This window comes from Microtus oregoni, unplaced genomic scaffold (assembly GCF_018167655.1).
Source record: "Microtus oregoni isolate MIOR12 unplaced genomic scaffold, Mior012 000062F_ref0000492, whole genome shotgun sequence".
Lineage (NCBI taxonomy): Eukaryota > Metazoa > Chordata > Mammalia > Rodentia > Cricetidae > Microtus > Microtus oregoni.
The window spans coordinates 7,687,665-7,712,112 of NW_024543872.1; the positions used below are offsets into that span (position 1 = coordinate 7,687,665).

Genomic DNA, 24,448 nt, shown 5'->3' on the forward strand with positions numbered 1-24,448 from the left:
AGCTCTGGACTAGGCCAGACTTGCTGAGCTGCAAGCCTTCAGGAGCCTCCTATCTCTGTCTCTCCGGTGCTGGGATTGCAAGCATGTGCCACCATGCCTGGCTTTTTACATGGGTGCTGCGGATCTGAACTCGGGTCCTCACAGCTGCTACTGAGGCAACCATCTCTCCAACTCCGAGAACTTACAGTCCTGAAATTTAGTTTATTATACATACTAAAAAGTGCTGGACCCCACTTAGTGGTCCCAATTGGGCCTCTTTACAAATGGAAACAAGGAACAAGAAGGCTTTAAAAGCCCCATTTCATTTTGTTCCCAGAGGCTAAGGAAGCCGAGAGGCAGCTTTAATGCCAGCCTTGCACAGCAGGCTGCTGGCAATGCATCGTCACACCACAGAGAAGAAAGAGAGAGAGCTAGAAAACCAACTATCGGTGACAAGGTACTGCACATCTCTTGAACTTTCTTTTTTTTAATAATTTATTTGTTACGTATATAATGTTCTCATTATAGATGGGTGTGAGCCTTCATGTGGTTGCTGGGAATTGAACTCAGGACCTCCGGAACAGCAGTCAGTTCTTTTAACCTCTGAGCCATCTCTCCAGCCCGTCTCTTGAATTTTCTAAAATGCTCCTATGGTGTGGATGAAACAGGGAGACAGGCTTAGAAAGATCAAGAACCCTTGGTACCTAAGGTCATTCGATTAGCAACCCCAGAAATCTGAATCTTCCCAAGCACTCTTTCTATCCTGTCTGTTGTCTATTGTTTTGGGATTCATGTTGGGGACATGCCGGGGCCACAGAGAGTCTTTGGAAACTCAGGCTCGGGGAATAGGACAGAAGAGTAGGGCCAAGCAGGTAGAGTGGCCAGTCTGCAGGAACTGGCAGTCTGACCCAATGAAGCTGCCTGGTTATTCTGGGCGGCCTGCTGGCGGGAGGGGCTGGGAATGGGAGTCTATAACTAGGACTCCCATCCACTCTCTCTCCTGCCCCAGGCCTACTTCCAAGATCAATCCCTATGCTATAAACAGGTTGTGTCTGATAGCCCAGGGCTGGGACCTAACTCTAGTAATCCACTCCTCCAAGGGACCAGAATGACAGTTAATATGTTCAGCAGATTCCAAACATCTGGTTAGGATCTTTTATCAATGACCTAACATCGTAACTTTTCTCTTCAACAGTAAAGACATTTAATATTAAAATATTAAATATTAAAAACCTGGGGCTGGAGATGTAGCTCGGTTGATAGAATTTTTGCTTAGAATGGACAAAATCCTAGGCTCCATTTTCTGGACCACATATACCAGGCATAGTGGTATACTCCTGGAATGCAGACACTCAGGAGGCAGCGGCAGGAAGGGAAGAAGGTTAAGGTCATCTTTGGTGGCATAACAAGTTCGTGAGCCACTAGCCAGTCTGGGCTCCATGAAACTCTAACTGAAAAGTTAATAGTAGAGGGGCTGGAAAGATGGGTCTCGTTGAGAGCATTTACTGCTCTTGCAGAGGACCCAGGTTTGATTCCCAGGACCCACATGGTGGCTCACAACTGTCTGGAACTCCAATTCCAGAGAATCCATTGCCCTCTTTCTAGCCCCTGTGGGCAGCAGGCACAGAAGTGGTACAGACATTCATGCAGGCAAAACACCCATACGCATCAAACAAAATAAAAGTAAATAAATTGCCAGGTGCGGGAGGCGCACGCCTTTAATCCCAGCATTTGGGAGTCAGAGGCAGGCAGATCTCTGTGAGTTCGAGGCCAGCCTGGTCTACAGAGTGAGTTCGAGGACAGTCTTCAAAGCAACAGAGAGAAACCCTGTCTCGAAAAACAAACAAACAAACAAGCAAACAAACAAAGTAAATAAGTAATGTTAATAAAATGAAACTTTAACTGTGGGCTCCATTTCAAAGGTTGACACTGTTCTCATTATTAGTTGTTTCTAATCATTCTCTTCTTTCTCAAGGATTTTTAATTATGTGTGTGTTTATGTGTGTCTCTGTGTGAGTGTGTATGAGTGTGTGAATATGTGTATGTATGTATGTGTGTGACCAAAGAGGTCAGAGGCATCCCCCTGCAACTGGAGTTACAGGCAGTAGTAAGCTGCCTGGTGTGGGTTCTGGACTTGAACTCAGATTATCTGCTTTCGGTCACTGAGCCATTTCTCTAGCTCTCCTCTCCCCGACCTTTTCTTCTCTTACTCTGAAAGCAGGCCTCCAGCATCACTGGGCGTGCTCCCTGTGGTCCTCCACACACACACCCAGGGCAATCCAGCATCACTGGTGTGCTCCCTGTGGTCCTCCACACACACACCCAGGGCAATCCAGCATCACTGGTGTGCTCCCTGTGGTCCTCCACACACACACCCAGGGCAATCCAGCATCACTGGGTGTGCTCCCTGTGGTCCTCCACACACACACCCAGGGCAATCCAGCATCACTGGGTGTGCTCCCTGTGGTCCTCTACACACACACACCCAGGGCAATCCAGCATCACTGGGTGTGCTCCCTGTGGTCCTCCTCACACACCCAGGGCAATCCAGCATCACTGGGTGTGCTCCCTGTGGTCCTCTACACACACACACCCAGGGCAATCCAGCATCACTGGTGTGCTCCCTGTGGTCCTCCACACACACACCCAGGGCAATCCAGCATCACTGGTTTGCTCTCTGTGGTCCTCCACACACACCCAGGGCAATCCAGCATCACTGGGTGTGCTCCTTGTGGTCCTCCACACACACACCCAGGGCAATCCAGCATCACTGGGTGTGCTCTCTGTGGTCCTCCACACACACACCCAGGGCAATCCAGCATCACTGGGTGTGCTCTCTGTGGTCCTCCACACACACCCAGGGCAATCCAGCATCAAAGGTGTGCTCCCTGTGGTACTCCTCACAGACACACCCAGGGCAATCCAGCATCACTGGTGTGCTCCCTGTGGTCCTCCACACACACACCCAGGGCAATCCAGCATCACTGGGTGTGCTCCCTGTGGTCCTCTACACACACACACCCAGGGCAATCCAGCATCACTGGGTGTGCTCCCTGTGGTCCTCCTCACACACACACCCAGGGCAATCCAGCATCACTGGGTGTGCTCCCTGTGGTCCTCTACACACACACACCCAGGGCAATCCAGCATCACTGGGTGTGCTCCCTGTGGTCCTCCACACACACACCCAGGGCAATCCAGCATCACTGGTGTGCTCCCTGTGGTGCTCCACACACACCCAGGGCAATCCAGCATCACTGGGTGTGCTCCCTGTGGTCCTCCTCACACACACACCCAGGGCAATCCAGCATCACTGGGTGTGCTCCCTGTGGTCCTCTACACACACACACCCAGGGCAATCCAGCATCACTGGGTGTGCTCCCTGTGGTCCTCCACACACACCCAGGGCAATCCGGCATCACTGGGTGTGCTCCCTATGGTCCTCCACACACACACACACCCAGGGCAATCCAGCATCACTGGGTGTGCTCCCTGTGATCCTCCTCACACACACACCCAGGGCAATCCAGCATCACTGGTGTGCTCCCTGTGGTCCTCCTCACAGACACACCCAGGGCAATCCAGCATCACTGGTGTGCTCCCTGTGGTCCTCCACACACACACACCCAGGGCAATCCAGCATCACTGGTGTGCTCCCTGTGGTCCTCCACACACACACCCAGGGCAATCCAGCATCACTGGGTGTGCTCCCTGTGGTCCTCCACACACACACCCAGGGCAATCCAGCATCACTGGTGTGCTCCCTGTGGTGCTCCACACACACCCAGGGCAATCCAGCATCACTGGGTGTGCTCCCTGTGGTCCTCCTCACACACACACCCAGGGCAATCCAGCATCACTGGGTGTGCTCCCTGTGGTCCTCTACACACACACACCCAGGGCAATCCAGCATCACTGGGTGTGCTCCCTGTGGTCCTCCACACACACCCAGGGCAATCCGGCATCACTGGGTGTGCTCCCTGTGGTCCTCCACACACACACACACCCAGGGCAATCCAGCATCACTGGGTGTGCTCCCTGTGATCCTCCTCACACACACACCCAGGGCAATCCAGCATCACTGGTGTGCTCCCTGTGGTCCTCCTCACAGACACACCCAGGGCAATCCAGCATCACTGGTGTGCTCCCTGTGGTCCTCCACACACACACACCCAGGGCAATCCAGCATCACTGGTGTGCTCCCTGTGGTCCTCCACACACACACCCAGGGCAATCCAGCATCACTGGGTGTGCTCCCTGTGGTCCTCCACACACACACCCAGGGCAATCCAGCATCACTGGTGTGCTCCCTGTGGTCCTCCACACACACACCCAGGGCAATCCAGCATCACTGGGTGTGCTCCCTGTGGTCCTTCTCACACACCCAGGGCAACAGATGGGCCTTTTTTGTGATCTGGTCACATTTTCTCCACAGCTCACGTGCCCACCTCGCTGCATTGCCCTGCAAGTCTGCACTCTTCCTTGTCTCCTCTTCTTCTCAAGTCTCACAAGCCTGTGAAGTCTCACTTTGTTTGTTTGTTTATTGGTTCTTTGAGACAAGATTTCTCAGTGTATCCCTGGCTGTCCTAGAACTTACTATGTAGACCAGGTTGGCCTCGAACTCACAGAGATCCGCTTGCCTCTGCACAACCACTGCCCGACACTTTAAAAATAATTTAAATTATTTATTTAGTTGGGGGTAAGAGCACCAGTGTCAGGGCACCAGTATGGAGGTTAGAGGACAGTTTATGGGAGAAGATCTGTCCCCCTATAGTGTGGTCCCAAGGATCAAACGCCAGTTATCTGGCTTGGTGGCCAGTGCCTCTATATGCTGAGCCATCTCATGGTCCCCTATCACACACATACTTTTGTGAGAGAAGGTCTTAATGTAGCCCAGGCTGGTCCTCCGGAGGACTAATATTACAGCTGTGAGCCGCCATGTATGACTTGAGGAACGGTCTTACCAAGATTCAAAAAACCCAGTTTACTTTTATTTCCCCCTGTGGGATGGGAAGAATGCTCTTGTGAAACTGGAATCTGGAGACAGGTGTAGTAGGTAGCTCATGCCCGTGTCCTGGTGCTCAGAGGGTAGAAGCAGGAGGCTGAGAAGGTCAAAGTTATCCTTGGCTACAGAGTAAGTCTAAGGCCAGCCTGGTCTACAGGAGACCCTGTCTCAAAAAATTAATGCAAACTGAGGGGAGGTGGGAGCTGGCTGGGACTACCAGCTCGGTTGACAGAGTTTACCCCGGCTTCAATCCTAAATACAGCACAAATCAGATCCTTTATGACTGGGTCAGGCCTGGAACCTTCCACACTTGTCTCAGGGCAACCTCACAGCTCTGCATGGCAGACAGTAGTATTTCCATTTTACTGACTGAAAGTCAGGTTCAGCCGGGCAGTGGTAGCACACGCCTTTAATCCCAGCACTCAGGAGGCAGGGGGAGGTGGATCTCTGTGAGTCTGAGGCCAGCCTGGTCTACAGAGTGAGCTCCAGGTGGCCAGGGCTACACAGAGAAGCTCAGTCTTGAAAAAACAAAAGTCAAAACAAAAGAGTGTTTTCACTGGTTAAGGATGACACTTGGGAGGCAGAGGCAGGAGGACCAGTTCAAGGTCAACCTTGAACTACAGGCTATATTCAGGGCCAACCAGGGCTACAGAGCAAAAAGGCTAACAGAAATACATGAATAGATAAATACATAAATAATGAGCATGTCTCAAAGTCGAACATGGCAGCATGTGACTGTGGTACCGGATGCTTGAACATGGCAGCATGTGCCTGTGGTACCGGATGCTTGAACATGGCAGCATGTGCCTGTGGTACCGGATGCTTGAACATGGCAGCATGTGCCTGTGGCACCGGATGCTTGAATATGGCAGCATGTGCCTGTGGTACCGGATGCTTGAATATGGCAGCATGTGCCTGTGGTATCAGAAGCTTGAGGAGCTAAGGGAAAACAATCCTTTAATGCCAGGAGTTCAGGGCCTACCTGAGAAATATAGAAAGAATGGTCTTTAAAACTAAATCAAGGGCTGGAGAGATGGCTCAGAGGTTAAGAACACTACCTGCTCTTCCAAAGGTCCTGAGTTCAATTCCCAGCACCCACATGCTGACTCATAACCATCTGTAATGAGATCTCAACCATCTGTAATGAGATCTGGTACCCTCCTCATGCCTGCAGGGATACATGTAGGCAGAACACTGTAAACATGATAAACAAGTAAATCTTTAAAATATAAATAAATAAATAAATAAATAAATAAACCAAACCAAACTGCTTTCTCCTGTGGCAAAGTAAGAACCAAAATTCAGAATTTTTTTTAAAAAAAAAAATACATATCACATTTTATTTATGTGAGTGTGCAAGCATATGAGCTGCGGCATCCACGTTGAGGTCAGAGAATTTGGGGGAATTGGTTTTATCTTTCTACCATGTGAGTTCCAGGAACTGAATTCATGACCTTGGATTTAGCAGCAAGTGCCTTTGCCGGCTGAGCCACCTCACTAGAACCCAAACTCAGACTGTTTTCAATTCAAGTTCAGTGTCCTCAGCAGTATTGTGATGACTTTGCAAAGAATTTATCATGACTGGACTTGCAGAGGCCAAAGTTCTCGTCACAATACAACGTGTGGAGTATAAGCTAGGAGCAAAGGGCCACTGCTGATAGAGAACCCTTAGGAGATACTTTTTCTTTAAGTACAGTCAACACTTGAAGTTTTGGGGTTTTTTTTTTTGTAGTAGAATTGAACACAGGCCTTCAGATACACTAGGTACATGCCCTACCACTGAGCTATCTCTCCAGCCCTAGAAAGAAAGTTTATTTGAAATTTAAAATAAAACAGCCAGAATATGCAAAAAATTTGCTTTCAAGGCAACTTCAACCAAAACTATGATAGTGAAAGAGGCAGAAAGGAGAAAAGGAATAAGGGGACAGACTTCCCAAATAAGCTGACATAGGCATGTCTAAACATCGTCCCACGGTAACAATGGCTCCTTGTTTTGGAGAGAGGGGCTGGGTGGGGGTGATGTCGTCCTTCACATGTTAGAGGGAGGCCCCTTCTAACAAAAGCTTTCCAAAGAGACAGCATGACCTTAGGTGATTCGTTCCAAACAATGTCTTTCCTCTCTGTGCAGTCTTCAGTGTTCTCAGCCCAGAATCCCACGGGCCCCAGCAAAGCCAACACTTGAGGGGAGCATAGAACAATGCCCCATGATCCGCAGGCGCTCCTGGGAGACCAGGCTTTTGTGTTCTCAGCCTGGCTCCAGGCACGTTTGGGAATTGCGGGAGCAGACAGGGAAGGAAAGGAGGGGGTTCCTTCCACAGCCTCGGATTCCAGAGCATCCCAGTGACAGGAAAACCACGTTCAAGGCCTTCCCTACCCCCCACGACCCCCCCCCAGCCCCGCCCCGCCTCGCCTCCAGTTGTGAAAGCAGAGCTAATGGGGCAGATCTGAGGCTTGGGGTAGAGGAGGTAGCTACCACTCCCTGCCCTCGGCCCACCCTTTGGGATTCTCTGTGGGCTCACAGTCACAACTGGGACTTTAATGATGAATTGTTTTCTTTTCTTTTTATTCTAACCACCAACTGCTTTCAAAATTAAAAAGAAAGAACAAAGAAAAGGGTCTGGAAAGACCACTCAGTAGTTAAAAACACTAGCTAGGGCTGGAGAGATGGCTCAGAGGTTAAGAGAACTGACTGCTGTTTCAGAGGTCCTGAGTTCAATTCCCAGAAACCACATGAGGACTCACACCCATCTATAATGAGATCTGATGCATAATAAATAAATTAAAAAAAAAACAAAAACACTGGCTACGGCTCTACCCAGATTTGAGTCCTAGCACCAAAACAGTAGTCACAGCCTATACTTATGCTTTTAGGGTCTCTGTGGGCACCAAGGAAGCACATGATGTACAGATAGATAGGCAGGAAAAACACTCATAAACAGAAAGATGTAAAATAAAAGAAAGAATTGAAAAAAATTGTCACAGTTGGATGTGGTTGCACACTCTTGCAAACCCAGCCCTGGGAAGGTTGAGACTAGGATCAAGGCTAGCCTAGGCTACCTAGTGAGAGCCTGTCTCAAAAACAGAATCATCGAAGAATGGTGGCTGAAGCCTATAATCCCAGATTTGGGAGATAGAGGCAGGAGGACCCGGTGTTCTAGGTCAGCCTAAACTACATAAAAAGAAAAAGGGATCATGGGATTGCTTAGAGATGTACAGCCTGGTTACATGAAATCCCATCTCAAAAAAGAAAGAAAACACAGCCACAACAAAGAGCAGTACATAAAGGCGAACTAACAGCCTGGAGTGCTGGAGGAAAGACTAGCTTCAGGGTGTCCAATACCAAAGAGAAGAACCCTGTCCTTCTGAGACTTTCTTTGCTTAAGAAGGGCAACGGAGAGCTGGGGAAATAGCTCAATTGCTAAAGAGCTTTGCCTAGTACACATGAGGACAATCTGTGGGAGCTGGTTTTCACCCTCCACCTGGGAATTGAATTTAGGTTGTCAGGCATAGCTGCAGGCACCCTTATCCCCTGAGCCATTTTGCTACCCCCAAATATTATTTCAAGTGGCTCTTTTGGGGGCCAGTGGGATGGCTCAGGGGTAAAGGCACTCGTCACGACAGCCTTGTGGCAATGTTAGATCTCCAGAACCCATGCAAAAACCAACCCCACGGGCCAAGCAGTGGTGGGGAATAACTTTGTTTTGTTTTTTTGAGACAGGATTCCTCTGTGTAACAGCCCAGGCTCTCTTGGAACTTGCTTTGTAGACCAGGCTAGCCTCAAACTCAGTGGTGTAAGCCTTTACTCCACTTGGGAGACAAGAGGCAGGTGGATCTCTGAGTTTGAGGCCACCTAACCTATACATCTAGTTCCAGGACAGTCAGGGCTACACAAAGAAAGAGCCTGTCTCAGGAAAAAAAAAAAAAAAAAAGCAAAACAGAAAAGTACCAATTTCACAAAATTACACTTTCACTTCCAGATGTATGCTTTGACACATGTGTGGCCACACACAAATCATGTACACACTCACCCACACACAAGAGTAATACATTTTTAAAAAATAATACATAAAAAGGGGGTTGGTGACATGGCTCAGCAGGTAGAGGCACTTGTGCCTTGGCCTGCAAGCTGAGTTCAGTCCCTGGACTCACATGGTAGAAAGGATTGCCCTCTATGAGCTGTCCTCTGGCATCCAAAGGAAAGCTCTGGCATGTGTGCCTGCCCCTCCCCCCACACAGTTAAATGTAATAAAAAAAATTAATTAAATTTTAAAAAGAAACAAAGTGCTTATCCAGGATTAAAAAAATAAAATAAAGTTTGTTTTTAAATAAAAATTAAGTTAGAATACAAAGGAATGGGTTTTGTTACGGCATTATCATCCTATGTGCCACACACTGTTCTCAGGTGTTCCCTAAGTGGGACAGTGTCGTACACACAAGGAATCCCAACACTCAGGAGTTCAAAGCTATCCTGAGCTACACAGTGAGTTTTAGGTCAATCTTGGCTACATTGCATGACTCTCGCCTCAAAAAACAAAAACAAAAGCAAAACAAAAACAGGCCGGGCGGTGGTGGCGCACGCCTTTAATCCCAGCAGAGGCAGGCGGATCTCTGTGAGTTCGAGACCAGCCTGGTCTACAAGAGCTAGTTCCAGGACAGGCTCCAAAACCACAGAGAAACCCTGTCTCGAAAAACCAAAAAAAAAAAAACCCTAAACAAACAAAATGAGTATTCCTCTCAATTTCAGATTGAAGGACACCAAACAGGCAATTAAACGTAATAAAACATAATAATGATCTCAGGTAGGGAGGGAGGGAAACTTCCATAAATTATATAACTGAGGAGCTAGAGGAAAAATGTGAATATAATCTATAAAAGAATTCTCTCAGTAGGAAACCGCCTAAGAGTGACCGTTGGGCTGTGGTGATGAAAGACAATGTTTTGATTTGGTTTTTCTTTCTTTTTCTTTTTCTTTTTTTCTTTATTTTTTTTTGTTTTTTCGAGACAGGGTTTCTCTGTGGCTTTGGAGCCTGTCCTGGAACTAGCTCTGTAGACCAGGCTGGTCTTGAACTCACAGAGATCTGCCTGCCTCTGCCTTCGGAGTGCTGGGATTAAAGGTGTGTGCCACCATCGCCCGGCCGGTTTTTCCTTTTGCGATAGGATCTCTCTGCATAGTTCTGGGCTGGCCTGGACTCAAACTCACAAAATCAGAGTTCTTGCCTCTGCTTCCCCAGTGCTGGGATTAAAGGTGTGTGCTACCACCCATGGTACAAAAGGTGGGTCTACAGAGCTAGTTCCAGGACAGGCTCCAAAGCCATAGAGAAACCCTGTCTCGAAAAACCAAAAAAAAAAAAAAAAAAAAAAAAAGTGGTTTAAAAGTGCAAAATGCCACCACTGAAAAGTCATTACTCGTAAATTTGCTATATCCAACTAGCAGCACATCTGGGGACTTGGGGTCCGCACTTTCAGAAAGCCGACAGTTTAAACGGGCACGTAATGCGTTGAGGCGCTACAGACCTCGTATTAGCTTCCACTCCAGCCTTGGGGAGGCTGCTGCCTTGCGTGATAGTAGCACCCTTAGGATACAGAGAGTAAAGAATCCAGAGAAGTACTGTCCTTCCATTGCTATATACAGATTTGGTTCAGCTGGGTAAAGCACTCTGGTGGGTTTGAATAGTCAACCTCGTTCTATATGGATACCAGCAGAGGGCGCTGCACACCCAGCTAACTGACGCGGCTGCACCCAAGGGCTCCCCGGTAGAAACAGGTGGAATTGCTGAATCACCCAGCTGGGAAGCTAGGATCAGGCCTCTTTGGTGCCTGGGTCTTGTACCTCTCAGTCTTTCCCTCCAGATCATAAGCTCAGACAATGTGCGACTTACCTTCTGTCTGTGTTCTTATGTAGACCGGAGAGAGCAGAGCTGGGCAAACATTAAAATTGTTGCTATTTCTGCAACTGTGTATCCACCAGAAGTAGCCAACTATGACACCAGAGCTACGACATTGGAAACCAAAGTGCGTCCTCCAACACGCACCTCCTCTTACAGACTCCTTTGGCATCCCAGACCGGTGAATACTTCCTTTATGGAGACCCCTTACAGGATTAGAGCCTGGGAAATCCATCCTCCATGTTCACGCCTCAAGCCCCAAACATCTGTCTTTCTGGAGACAGGGTCTCAAGATCCTTGCCACCCACAATCCCAGGAGAAGCACATAAATCTCTAGGTCCAGACAAATGGCAGAAGGGACTCACACTCCAGCTGGCACCAGGGGCTGGAACTTCCACTGCTCCTCCTCACAGTCCAGGAAGAGCCGGTTCATGATCTTGTTCTTCTCCTCAGGGGGGATGAAGTTCTCAATGATGAGGTACCTGGAGCAGGAATCAGACAGAAATGGGAAGGGGAGGGAGAGATCCCGTCACAAAGGCAACAGAGAAGGGAGGGGGTGGGGTAAAAGGGATGCCATCACTACAGAAATAATGGAACTTGTCGGTCGGGCGGTGGTGGAGGCAGAGGCAGGCGGATCTCTGTGAGTTTGAGGCCAGCTTGGTATACAGAGCAAGTGCCAGGACAGCCTCCAAAGCTACACAGAGAATCCCTGTCTCAAAACACCCCACCCCCAAAAAAAATTTAAAAGAAAAGAAAAAGAATGAACCTCGAAGACCACTATTTCTAATGCAAAAACTGTGGGCCTGGGGCCTTTTGAGTTTTTACCAGTGCTCAGCCTACACTTTGGCAGAGGAAAGCAGAGCCATCAAACCAGACTGAGGAAGTAGAGCAAGCTTAAGAGCTGGCCTGTGTCATGAGCTCCAGGTTCAGTGAGAGACCCAGTCTCAAAAAAGGGGACGGGGTGGGGGGGTGACAGAGAAAAACTCCCCAATGCCATACCCTGGCCACCACATGAGACATACAAGCTGGGCAAAGTGGCCTACACCTGGCAACCCAGCAGCTGGGGCGCTGAAGCAGGGGGATAGCTGAAAGTTCCCAGACAGCCTGAGCTACAGAGTAGGACCCTGTCCAAAAAAAAAAAAAAAAAAAAAAAAAAAAATACAGAAACTCAAGCCAGGCAGTGGTGGTGCACACCTTTAATCCCAGCACTCAGGAGGCAGAGTCGCCCGTATTTCTGTGAGTTCAAGGCCAGCCTGTTCTACAGAGAGTTCCAGGACAGTCAGAACTGTTACACAGAGAAACCCTGTCTTGAAAAACCAACCAAACAAACAAACAAACAAACAAACAAAAAACCACAAGCTCTCAACAAAAATGGACACTTAAGTGAGTAGATTATCAAAATATAGCTTTCAGAAGAATCTCTCAGAGAGGCCCTGAGGAATTTGGGGAGACATGGGTACCCAGAACCAGAAGAGGAGCCAGCCCTACTTGAGCTTGAGTTCCCGGGTCTGCTCATTCTGCGCCTCCTCCAGGTCCTGCCGCACACGGATATACTCCTCGTGTTGGTCCTGGATCTCAGCCTTCACCGCCTGCAGCTTGGCATAGAGCTGGACACACACAGGTGGGGCTCAGAGGCTGCTCAGTCAGGCACCAACCCCCGAGCCTGGGGCTTCACAGGCCTAGGCTCAGAATGAGCTCATAATGTCTGCCCATCACTATCAATCAGCATGGGCTATTTCAAGGGCTACCTCTGTCCCACCTCCCTGTGGTGGCTTGGTCCCTCCCACCCACTGAAACCTTAAGCTGTTACCTGCGTGCGCCTGCTCTCTCTCTCTCTCTCTCTCTCTCTCTCTCTCTCTCTCTCTCGAAGTGTTTAAACTGAAAGAGAGCTGAGGGAAATTTTGGCCTAACATCCTCTCATCACAGGACAGACTGAATAAACAGTCATAACTGGCCAAGAGAAGAGTGGAGACAAGCCAGGCAGTGCTGGTCCACATCTTTAATCCCAGCACTAGAGAGGCAGAGGCAGGCAGATCTCCAAATTCAAGGCCAGCCTGGTCTACAGAGAAACCCTGTTTGGGGGTGGGGGTAGCCAGGACCCATGGAGTCAGGGGCTGAGTGGGTTGGGAAGGTAACCCACCCCACTCCCACCTATTTGAGAAATTCCCAAGAGTGAGGGCACGGAAGCCAGCAACGGCTTTCCTATTTCCCTCCTAGCTCAGTGATGTTCTAGTGCCTGCTACAGGGCCTGGGCCAGGGCTGGTCAGCTCTGAGGCGGTCACAACAATAATCCTGGGGGCGCTCCTGGCTCTTCCCTGAGTCCACACTGGAATTTCCTACCCTAAACCTCCATCCCAGGTCACATCTTTCCATGAATTTTCAGGATCCTGGTGACCAGGTCCTTGAATGCTATGATTCAATGGTGACATTCAAAGTAGAGAAGTTAACCATGACCATGACGACGACCACCCTGACACCAGACTCCTGCCCCCTGGTTTTGTCCCCCGCCCCATCAGCCCAGGCAGTATATATAGCTCAGGGACTGGGCAGTGGGAAGGGGCCTTTGAGGCACCCTCTCTGAGCAGCTAACTCTTAAGCAGAGTCTTGTTTACCCTGCCGCTCGTCTTACCTTCTTGAGTTTCTTGGTTTTGACCTCCACCTCCTGCTGCAGGGACGAGTAGGTACCACGCAGCTCCATGGTCTCCTCATCTCGGAGCAACATCTCCTGCTGCATTTCCCGCTCGCGGCGTTTCTAGGGCAAGGCACGGCAAGGAGGTCACATGAGGAAAGCAAGGCCCACTGAAGGAGGCTAAAGAGCACAGGGGCTGGGTCACTCTGCCTGACACAGGACCTGTCTTTACCATAATCCCGGGTGTCGGGGTACCCCACGGCTCGTGCTTACTTTCCCTCACAATTCTAAGTGGAACACTGGACACAGACCCCTCTTTTCAACTTCAATGAACACAACTATGCCAGGTGTGAGCCTGTGTGCATGGAGACCCCAGCACTAAGAGCGGGCATACCCTGGGGACATTACCTGTAGCATCGCAGCTGATTGGAAACTAACTTGATGACTTGGGAAATAATCACACAGTTGGCAGTGAAGGCCCAGAGGTCTCGTGGAGGTTAACTGTGAGGAGAGCCACCCCTTCTTCTCACCCGAAGAGAAAACGCTGAGCTGGCAGACCCATGGAATCCAAGTGACTTAGCTTAGGTTCTCGAAATTCTAATTCCAGGATTCCCAGCACAGCCTACCCCACACATGACCTCAAGGCCACACGCTTCCTGGAACCTGAAGCCTAGCAGCCTCACCTGCTCAGCAATCTCCTGCCGCTTCAGTTCCAGCATCTTCTGCTGCTCATTGGTGTGATCCATGATGTTCCTTCCGCCGATGAGCAGCTTGCTCTCCATGGCCTGAGGATACAATGGGGTTCAGAGATGGACTGGCAATGGTCCATGGCATAACAATTTGGGATTTTTGTTTGTTTTTTGGTTACAGGGTCACATGTGGTTTAGACTAATCTCAACCCTTCTATGCAGTAGAGGATGGCCAGGATTACAAGTGTGAACCACCACACGTAGCTTTATTGGTTTAGTTGCTTTTGTTGTTTTTTTGTTTTGATTTGTTGAGAAAGGATCTCACTGTGTAGTGTTGGCTAGCCAGAACTTATTATGTAGATCAGGTTAACCTATATGTAGATCAGGCTAGCCTGGAACTTGTGGCAATCCTCCTGCTTCTGCCACCCGAGTGCTGGGATTGCATGTATGTGACATCATGCCTGTTGACCACTTAAGAGTCTTCTCTCTCTCTCTCTCTCTCTCTCTCTCTCTCTCTCTCTCTCTCTCTCCTCCTTCATGTAACAGAGCCAAGGAAAACTTAAACTCCTGATCCTCTTGCTTCCACTCCAAGAAGGACCACAAAGCAGAGACTCTGCTCCCCTTTCCTGCGATCCTTCTAGGAGTGGACGTAAGACCTGTCCAGAAGAAGCCTTGTAGCTGTCAGTGGGGATTGAGCTTCCTCCTCCAGCCTCTAGAGCAGTGGCACAGAGCTTCCATTGTGGACAGGATCCTTAAGGAATGAATATAAGGCACCCGATCTCTTTGCTATGGATACGAAGGAATGGCTGGGTCACCATGCCTGTGAGGAGGGTGGGTGGCAATCTATTCCTGGCAACCAGGCCCCAGATGGCATGCGGCAGGAGGAGAAAAGGCAGCCACTGGGCAGCCCAGCCCTTGGACTGCGTGGTTCCTGACTCAGGAAGACAGCTCATCGCTGGGGCAGCAGGAAATCTTGGTCTAATCTTGGGCTGCTGAGGAAATCAGAACAACCCAAGGGAGAGACTCCCCAGCAACAGGGGACAAAATGAGGCCCCAGAGGCTCCCTGAGCTTTAGACACAACCTGCAAAACTCCTGGTCTACCCACTAAGCTGAAGGCCCGGCAAGCCATGCCTTCCCCCTCAGCCACAGTATCAGAACCTCACCTCCTTTCTGCATGGCTCACAAACACAGAGGCTGACAGAACCCTCAACAGCCAGGAGCTCCCTCCTTCCTCCCCATGTACCAAATGACGAGACAGAAAATAACAGAGAGGAGAGATCCACGCACCGCATCCCCAGCCTCACTGAGATCCATGCTGTGTGAAAGCCCCCACCCCACCTGGACTGGCACAAAGTCTGACCCCATAAGATGCACTGTCATTACTAACAATAAGAGGGCACTTTCCCAGGGCAGATGACTGCCCTCTGATTTCATTGCTGGCCTCCTGGAAGGCTGACATCACCTTGAGCCACTGGAAGAAATTGGCTGCCACCCCACTGGAATTTTTCCCAGTGGAACCAGCTGACATGTCTGAGGGCTCTCAGAGCTGGGGATGCTGCCAGGCTGGGGGAGTGGGCAGCCACCTGTGAGCGTCACATCATTGGTTTCAGGGAAGGCCAGCGGCTAAAGGATGCTGCGGGGAGGTCAGAAGCTGAGTTGTGCAATATGATAGTGGACACTGAGCAAAGCCAGGCCAGATGGAGAGGCGGGAACCTCACGTCAGACCTATGCAGTCACAAAGACAAAGGAGAGAGCAAGGGGCTATGGTGGGGCTGGGTATCCTTGATGCCACACCATAGCCCTCTGCACCCCTGGATGATTCCCTCACAATCTAGTCCATCACTGTGCTTGACTAGCCACTCAGAGTTCTTCAAAACTGGGACAAAATTACAGCAACATTAGGGAAGCCAAAGGCCAGGATTTGAGATGTTAAAATGCTCTCACCTCCTCAAAGGTTGTACATCAGAGGTGTTCAACATTGCATGGGGTGGTGCACGTCTTTCAGCCCAGCACTTGGGAGGCAGAGACAGGTGGATCTCTGAGTTTGAGGACAGCCTGGTCTACAGAGTGAGTTTCAGGAAAGCCAGGGCTGTTACCCAGAGAAACTCTGTCTCAAAAAAACAAAAAAGAAATAAACAACAACAAAAGTTGTATAAGGAAGCACATACTGATTAACTGTTCAATTTCACAGATGCCCCCAAATCCATTCTCGGTCATAAGGAACGGTGTGAGCTGACCGAAATAAATAACTAAAAGGCAGGTGGGTGAGCGTCTATTACAGCTTCCCATTCGCGGGGAAGTGATCCCAATGCTGTTCACTAAATGACGGCTGTGGGCAAGGCATTATGAGGCAGACTAAGACAGGACAGTGAAGGGAGAAACCCTCTACGGCTCCCAGAAGACATCGGCTTAGTATGCTGCCAAGGCTAAAAAATCCAATAGCAGTGGGCCAAGGACCTTCGTGAAGGCTTTTTGGAAACAAAACAAAACAGATTATCCCCTTGCAGAGAACCACGATGCAGCCAAACCTGGAGTACTGTGTACCGTGCCATTCTGAATCTCCAGAGACTCAGAGGGAACAGGAGGACCAGAGAAGGGTGGTGAAGGCTGTTTCAGGGCTACTGTGAGAGATGGAAAAATAGGATTCTTCAGGCCACAAAAACAAAGGAAGATTAAGAGGAGAGGCCCGGACACAATAGAACCAAAGACGGCTGTAGGAAGGAAGCATCCTGGCTTTCCCGTTCAATCCCAGCACACACATGGGATTTCAAAAGAAGCAGCTTTTAGGACGCCGGAGGGAAGATGGCCCGGATAGTGCCGCATGCCTGTGAACCCCAACACGTGGAAGGTGGGAGGAGGAAGATGGGGGAGTTCAAGTTTGGCACCCGCTTGGGCTACACGAGACCCAACCTCAAAAACAAAGAAATGAGGGGCTGGAGAGATGGGCTCCGTGCTGAAGAGCGGTTGCTGCTCTTGCAGCAGACTCGAGTCTGGGTCCCAGCACCCACGGCAGGTGGCTCATAAAGGTCTGCAACTTCAGCACCAGGGGGATCTGATGCCCTCTTCGCACTTCCAGAGGCGTGTGTATGCATGTGGCGTACACATACATGTACAGTTAATAAAAATAATAAACTAAACATAAAATGACTTTGGGGGGCAAGTAAGAAACGTCATAAATTTCCTAGCATAGCTAATTTCTTTCATCTCTCTTCCCTGCCCACTAGGTTAGTCCACAGGTACACAATGTTCTTCACTTCTATAGACACACTTATAATGACAAGCAGAAGCCGGGCGGTGATGGCGCACGCCTTTAATCCCAGCACTCCGGAGGCAGAGGCAGGCGGATCTCAGTGAGTTTGAGGCCAGCCTGGTCTACAAGAGCTAGTTCTAGGACAGGCTCCAAAGCTACAGAGAAACCCTGCCTCAAAAAAAAAAAAAAAAAGAATATTTCTAATTATATATATTTTAAAGACAGATTCTCACTGCCTGGTCCAAAACTCACTGTGTAGACCAGGCTGGCCTCGAACTCACAGAAATCTGCCTGCCTCTGCCTCCTGAGTGCTGGGATTAAAGGCGTGCACCACCACCACCTGGCTGAAAATAATTTTATTACAGTAACATAAGCATGAAATATTATCATTTAAAAATTGTTATAATAATAGACATAAAAATGAGCCTTAGTCGGATGTGGTGACAAATCCTTTAATCCCAGCACTCGGGAGGCAGCAGCAGGTGGATCTCTGTGAGTTCCCGGACACCCAAAGCTGTTACATAGAGAAACCCTGTCTCGAAAAAAAAAAAAAGAGGTGAGCCTCCGCATTTAATTAATTTAATAATCATTTTTTCCCCTCAAGACAAGATTAGGATTGAATGATGTAGCCCAGGCTGGCACCCAAATTGATATATATAGCTGAGGATGGCTCTAAATGCCCAGTTTTCTGCCTATCTTCCAAGTGCTAGGATTACAGGCATGCACTCCCATGTTTGGCTTCCCTTTTATATTTTCCATGCCATCTTGGTGATCTCATCAAGGCCCGGTCTCTCCTTTCCCAACCACTCTTTTGTGCTGCTTGGAGATGCTTTTTTTTTGTTGTATTTTGTTTTCGAGGCAAGGTTTTGCTATATAGCCTAGACTTGGAACTAATATATATATATATATATATATATGCATACATATATACATATACATATACATATATATATATATATATATATATAATGATGCCTTTATCTCATACGATCCTTCAGGCATCATTCTGGCACGTTCTATGATACCCAGCTGGAGGTGACTCTTAGGTGAACACATGGACCTTTGATATATAACAGAACCATTTATCCAGCTCATATGATCCTTCAGGCATCATTCAGGCACCGGGGGTGACTCTTAGGTGAACATATGGACCTTTGATATATAACAGAACCATTTATCCAGCTTCCACCCTCCCCAGCTACCTATATCTAGGCCCGTGTTCTCCTTACCCAAAGGTTATACATTACCTAGGTCTTTATCCCACCTGGACATTGTCGGACAGAATCTGAGCTAGCAATCAGGCAGGGCATCTGAAGCACTGACCAAGACTATGAGTCCCCTGAGTCCCCCAAGTTCCAGTCATGCTCCCGAAGTCACCATGGCATGAGTCCCAGCTTGCTTCCTGTTAGGGCTACGTCTCGGACCTAGAATTGCTTCCCGACCCCTCCTGCTGGCTGGCCCTCCTGAGAAGATATCCTGGATGATGACTAACTGCCTATTTCCATTTATTCAGTGCCCCTCTCCTCAGCTGGTCCTGCCCGGGCTGGATAACAATTGAATCTGTATTACCACTTCTTCGCTAAGTGAGTCTTGCACCCTTACTTGAATCCTCAGTGGCTGCCAAGCTGGGCAGACAAGACCAGCCTTGTGTTAGGAGAGGGGGCTGGTTCTGGTATGAAATCAAGATGGGGTCCAGGTGCAAGAGCCTCAGCCCTCCTCCTCCCCAGTCGTGGCCTGTGCTATTCCACCCCTACACTCTGAAATGTGTTAGACACCAGCTTCTTTGTTCTTTTTTCTTTTTCTGTTCCTTCTGAAGATGGACTCATGTCTTCCTTTGCCTTAGAAATCTGTCCTTAGCCATTGTCTGTAGAAAGCAGAGGGGCAAGGAGCCCTCTAATCCTTGTCCAGTTCAAGCTGGGTATGCAGGGCAGAAGGCCCGCTATATGGGGTCCTGGCCCTATGGAAAAGTTCCCTGGATCTCTCAGCCGCTCTGGTCAATGCTTCCTTTGTGATCTTTCGGGGCAAAGGAGTATAGGTGGGTGGGGCCTGGGGACAGGGCTGTTGGCGTCTGCAGATGTTAAACACAGCCAGTGTGAGTAAAAGGTCAGCAGAGGTTGTGGGCATAGAGCAGATCTGGTTGGGAGCTCCAGTGTGCCATGGTCTAATTCTTGAGCAAAGGGAATTGATCACATGGCGACCAAGTATCTTGGGAGTCATTGCCACAGACCTCCATGCTTTAGAGATAGGACATGGTGGCCCAGGCATGAAGCCATGCAAACTTGGCGTCTTCTAACTAAGGAAGCCACGTGCATAACTCCTGTTACATCAACTCTGAACTTTTCAAGTAATTTCCTAAGTTGATTAGGGCTCCAGCTTGGGGTATGAGAGGCAGGTCAGCAGCTGTACAATCAATAACAGTCAGGATCCCCACAGGGACTGTGTCAGCTTGTAGACACAAGGAATTCACAGAGGTCACTTCTTCCAGTTCCGGGAACAACCAGAGTACAAAACAAGAGCTTGAACTGGATGTGGAGGCACACACCTTTGGCTCAGGCAGGAGGACCACAAGTTCAAGGCCAGTCTGTGCTACGTAGTGAGATTTCACTACAAGGAGGGGAGGAAAAAAGTGAGGGAGGGAAGCTGGGGGCTTTCGATGCCTTGGTAGAGCGCTTGCCTAGCATGTAAGGGACCCTGAGTTTGAACCCCAATATGACATAGACAGGAATGGTGGCACATTAGTACTACAGAGAGAGAGAGAGAGAGAGAGAGAGAGAGAGAGAGAGAGAGGGAGAGAGAGAGAGATCAACCAACCAACCAGAGGAGATAGGAGCCCTCTTAAGTGCTGGTCAGGAAATCTAGGCGGGCGACAGATCTGACCAACCACTCCTTGGGGAGGATTACCATCAAGTGTGATCCTCCAAGCACAGAAAAGGCAAACCAGCTTTGGTGCCACTGCCAGCTACTCTATGGAAGTCTGTAAAGGACAAAAGTCTCAGCTGTATCTTGCCCCATGTCTGTGGCTAGACACGTGTTTATTAAAAAGCTGGGAGCAACGACTCACATGCAAAGGCCAGAAGACAGCTTGGTAGGAGTCAGTTTTCTTCTTCTGCCATGTGGGCCCCGGGGGGGCAGGGCTGGTATTTCACTCACTAATCTATCTCACCGTCTCCCCCAGACCAGGTCTTTTTCACTTTAATCATCCTATACTATTACCACAAGAACCCTATGACATGATACCACGCTTGTGGTCTCCGCTTGACACAAAGAAGACAAAGGCTCAGACGTACCCACTCTTATAGAGCCAGCCAGCAGGAGAATACCGGGACACTAACCTGACTCCAAGGGCAGTGCTCTTATCTCTGCTCCTTGGCTATCCACTGGCTTCAGGTCAGCAGTGTGTAGAAAGGAGCCGAATTTGATATTTGTTTCTCTGCTGACTCAGGAGCCATCAGGAAAGCTCAGAGCGCTACTGCGTCCTCTTCCAGCTGAAGCAGCTATGTGGGGCTCTTCTGGGGCCTCTGCAATGGGCGCAGGTCAGAGAGCTCTTACCCACATGCTGGGGGAGGTTCTATCAAACTCCCTAAGTGTGGTGACCCCAACCATGAAATGGTTGCCGTTGTCACTTCCTAACTCTAATTTTGCTCCTGTTAGAATTGTTTTTTTTTGGGGGGGGGGGGAGGTTTTCAAGACAGGGTTTCTCTGTGGTTTTGGAGCCTGTCCTGGAACTAGTTCTGTAGACCAGGCTGGCCTCAAACTCACAGAGATCCGCCTGCCTCTGCCTCCCGAGTGCTGGGATTAAAGGCGTGCGCCACCACCGCCCAGCCCCTGTTAGAATTGTTAATGCAAATATCTGTGCTTGCCAATGGTCTTAGGTGACCCCTGTGAAAGGGTTGCTCAACCCCCAGATGCGTCTCAACTCATAAGTTGAGAACAGCTGGTCCTAAAGAGTCTGAAACCTGGAATGCTCGTGGGAACGGCCTAACGTGAAGAGAGCAGGGCACGCGAGTGAGCGTTTCCTCATGTGCCTGTTACCCTCTGTGACAATGTCTGAGATGTCGGCCCTTGGACTCCAGAGCTCCTCTCTGGAAAGTGGGAAGCAGGGCACTCACTCTCTTGCAGGCTCTGGTTAAAGAACAGCAGTTGGGCAACGGACATAGAAGTGCTTCACAAATGACCACATATGTGGAGGGGGTTGGGAAGGTAGCTCATTAAGTAGCGCAATTGCCTAACAAAGCCTTGGTAGCAATGAAAAAAAAAATCAAGCACAATGACATGCTATGGTAGCTCACTGACTGACTGTGCCATTGGGAAGCGATCACCATTCATGGCAAAAAACCAAACTAACCAACCAACCAAGCCAACGAAATCCCAGCCCAAAACCCCCCGCTTCATCTCTTAAAAGAGACAGCCCTTCCTACCATCGCAGACCTCTCTCTTCTTTTCAGGCTCCCTGATTGTAGGTCTTGAGGAGTCAGCAATAAGGGAAGAAGAAAGGAGAGATGAAGGGGAGGGAATGAATAGATCTATTTTCAGATGAACAGTGCTATTTTCAGTGGCTTTCTGCCCTGGGGACATAAACCAGGACGCTCCATCTGAGTGTCCTCCTTGGATGGCTCAAAATGCAACGTAAATGCCTGATGTTGCAAGTTCCAGGAACACTCTCATTAGCAAAAGGAAAAATTGGAGACTGGGAAAAGCATCGGCCAGGGAGTGAAGTGAGGCTGGCTCCGGCCGGTCCCTGTGCTGGGTAAGGTGCAGAGGCACACAGTGCTCCTTCCATGCCAGAGAAGAGCATGAGGAAAAGGCGGGGCCCGGCAGTGAAGGCGCACATCCTTAATCCCAGCATTCAGGAGGCAAAGCCAGCCCGATTTACAGGGAGTTCCTAGGCAGCCAGGGATAACATAGAAAGAACCTGTCTCAAAAAAAAAAAAAAAAAAAAAAAGACTATACTTACTTATTGTGTGTGTACATGTGTGCGCTTGTGCCACGGTGGGCCTGTGGAACTCAAAGGACAACTCGTGCAAGCTGGTTCTTTCCTTCTACCCCATGGGACCTGGAGCTAGAACTCAGGTCACAGATTGGAGGCAAGGACAACTGTCTTTAATCATTGAGCAATCTCAACGGCCCCACTATTTTCCTCCGGTATTTATAGCTTCCTAGAAGGTTTTCTCCAACACCTGGGATGCAAATCCAGGTGACAGAATGCCAGTTCGTCAGAACTGACAAAATCTAAGGATGCTTTTCAGAGAGGAAGTACAGGGCCCTGAGGGTGGGTCGTTCCAGGTGACAGAGACTCCACTGCTCCCAGCCCCGCCTCAGTCACACCCCTCCCTACCTCTTCTCACCAGGCCTTCTGACCCTGAGTTCCTGACAGTCTGTCACCATGGGTCATCAGCAGGGGGCATCCAACACCTATTGATTGGATTGTTTTTACATCCCTTGGGAGACCAAGAGATGTGTACAAGTCACAGGATCATTGGTAAATAAATCCACTGAATGTTACACAAACCCCGATTTCTCTAAATTATCACTGCTTTTAAGTGAATCACCCTACCATGACACAGCACACACAGACACACACACAGAGACAGACACACATACACACATACACATATATGCACAGGTACACACAGACATACACACAGATACAGATATACGTAGACACATACATACACACATACACACATACATACACAGACACATATACACACAGACACACACATACATACAAACACAGGCACAGACACACCCACACAGATACACACACATTTTTGTGTGTTGGGGGGAATTGGGTTTGAACCTAGGGCTTCGTTCCTCCTTGGCAATCACATTATTGTGACTCATTTGTCACACTCTCGCCTTTTTCATTTTTTATTCTGAGACAGTTGCACAAGTTTGTCCAGGTTGGCTTTGAACTCATTCTGTATCCATGTCAGCTTTGAATTTTTAGTTCTTTGTTTCAGCGTTTTGTTTTTTAATTATTTATGCGTATGTATGTAAGCCTGTGAGAGTCCATGCATACCACATACATGCAAGAGCCTGAAGAGGCCAGAAGAGGACATTGGGTTCCCTAGAACTGGAGTTTCGGATGGTTGTAAGCCAACACTCGGGTCGGGGGAACTGAACAAAAGCAGTAAGCACCATTATCCTTGAGTCGTAGCTGGAGTAGTGGGACCTCAGGCCTTTGTCATCAGGATGGGTTAACACTATTTTTTTTTTTTTAAGATAGGGTCTCGCAGCTGAGGCTAGCCTCAAACTCCCAAGGTTGTCCTTGAACTCCTGACCCTGATCCTACTGTGTTTACAGTTCAGGTAAAGGCACCACTTCTGGCTCCCTTTCTTTCAGTGTGGAGTCTAAATTCTCCTCCATTTTTTGAAAACCATAGAACCCTGACAACAGTTTATTGTCTTTATTTAAAAGTTTAGATTTGTTTTTGTTGAATTAAAAAAAAAAGACAAAAATAAACAAGGGCTGGCAAGAAGACTCAGCAGACATAGACAGAGACACGGGTCACCATTCCTGACAACCCGAGTTCGATCCCGTAAACACAAAGAACCAACTCCCCAAAAGTTATCCTCTGGTTTTCATGACTGCTGTGCCATTAACTGCCCCCATTGAAATAAATAAATGTAAAAAAAAAAAAATTTTAACCGGAAAATAAAAAATAAAAAAATAAAAAAAAAAAGAGCCAGCCATGTGTCAGTAGTCCCAGCCCCTGGAGAGGCTGAGGCAGGAGAGTCATGAGTTCAAAGGTAGCCTAGACTATACAATAAGACTCTACCTTATAAAAATAAAAGGCAGTAGGCCTGGAGATGTAGATTATCTGCAGAGCGTTGTAGTGTACAAGGGCCTGCATTCAATGCCCAGCAGCACAAAACCAATCAAACAAAAGCAATACTGTGCTTATTGTAAAAATAAACAAACAGGCTGAGTGTAGTGGCACACCCCTGAAGTCTCATTGGGGAAGACTGAGGCAAGAGGACCACAAGGTCCAGCCTGGGCTATATAGT

At 48.8% G+C, this 24,448-nt stretch overlaps 1 protein-coding gene across 2 annotated transcripts in view; it reads right to left on the bottom strand.

The window, feature by feature from the left end:
* Positions 1-24,448, bottom strand: part of LOC121439644 (kinesin-like protein KIF3C) — a 41,373-nt gene that overhangs the window by 5,354 nt on the left and 11,571 nt on the right. For both annotated transcript variants that reach the window (XM_041640197.1, XM_041640195.1), the window contains 4 exons: positions 14,182-14,283; positions 13,499-13,621; positions 12,358-12,476; positions 11,235-11,351 (listed from right to left, as the gene is read on the bottom strand). In XM_041640197.1, the coding sequence (XP_041496131.1) occupies positions 11,235-11,351; positions 12,358-12,476; positions 13,499-13,621; positions 14,182-14,283 (461 nt within the window). The remainder of the gene's footprint in view (positions 1-11,234; positions 11,352-12,357; positions 12,477-13,498; positions 13,622-14,181; positions 14,284-24,448) is intronic.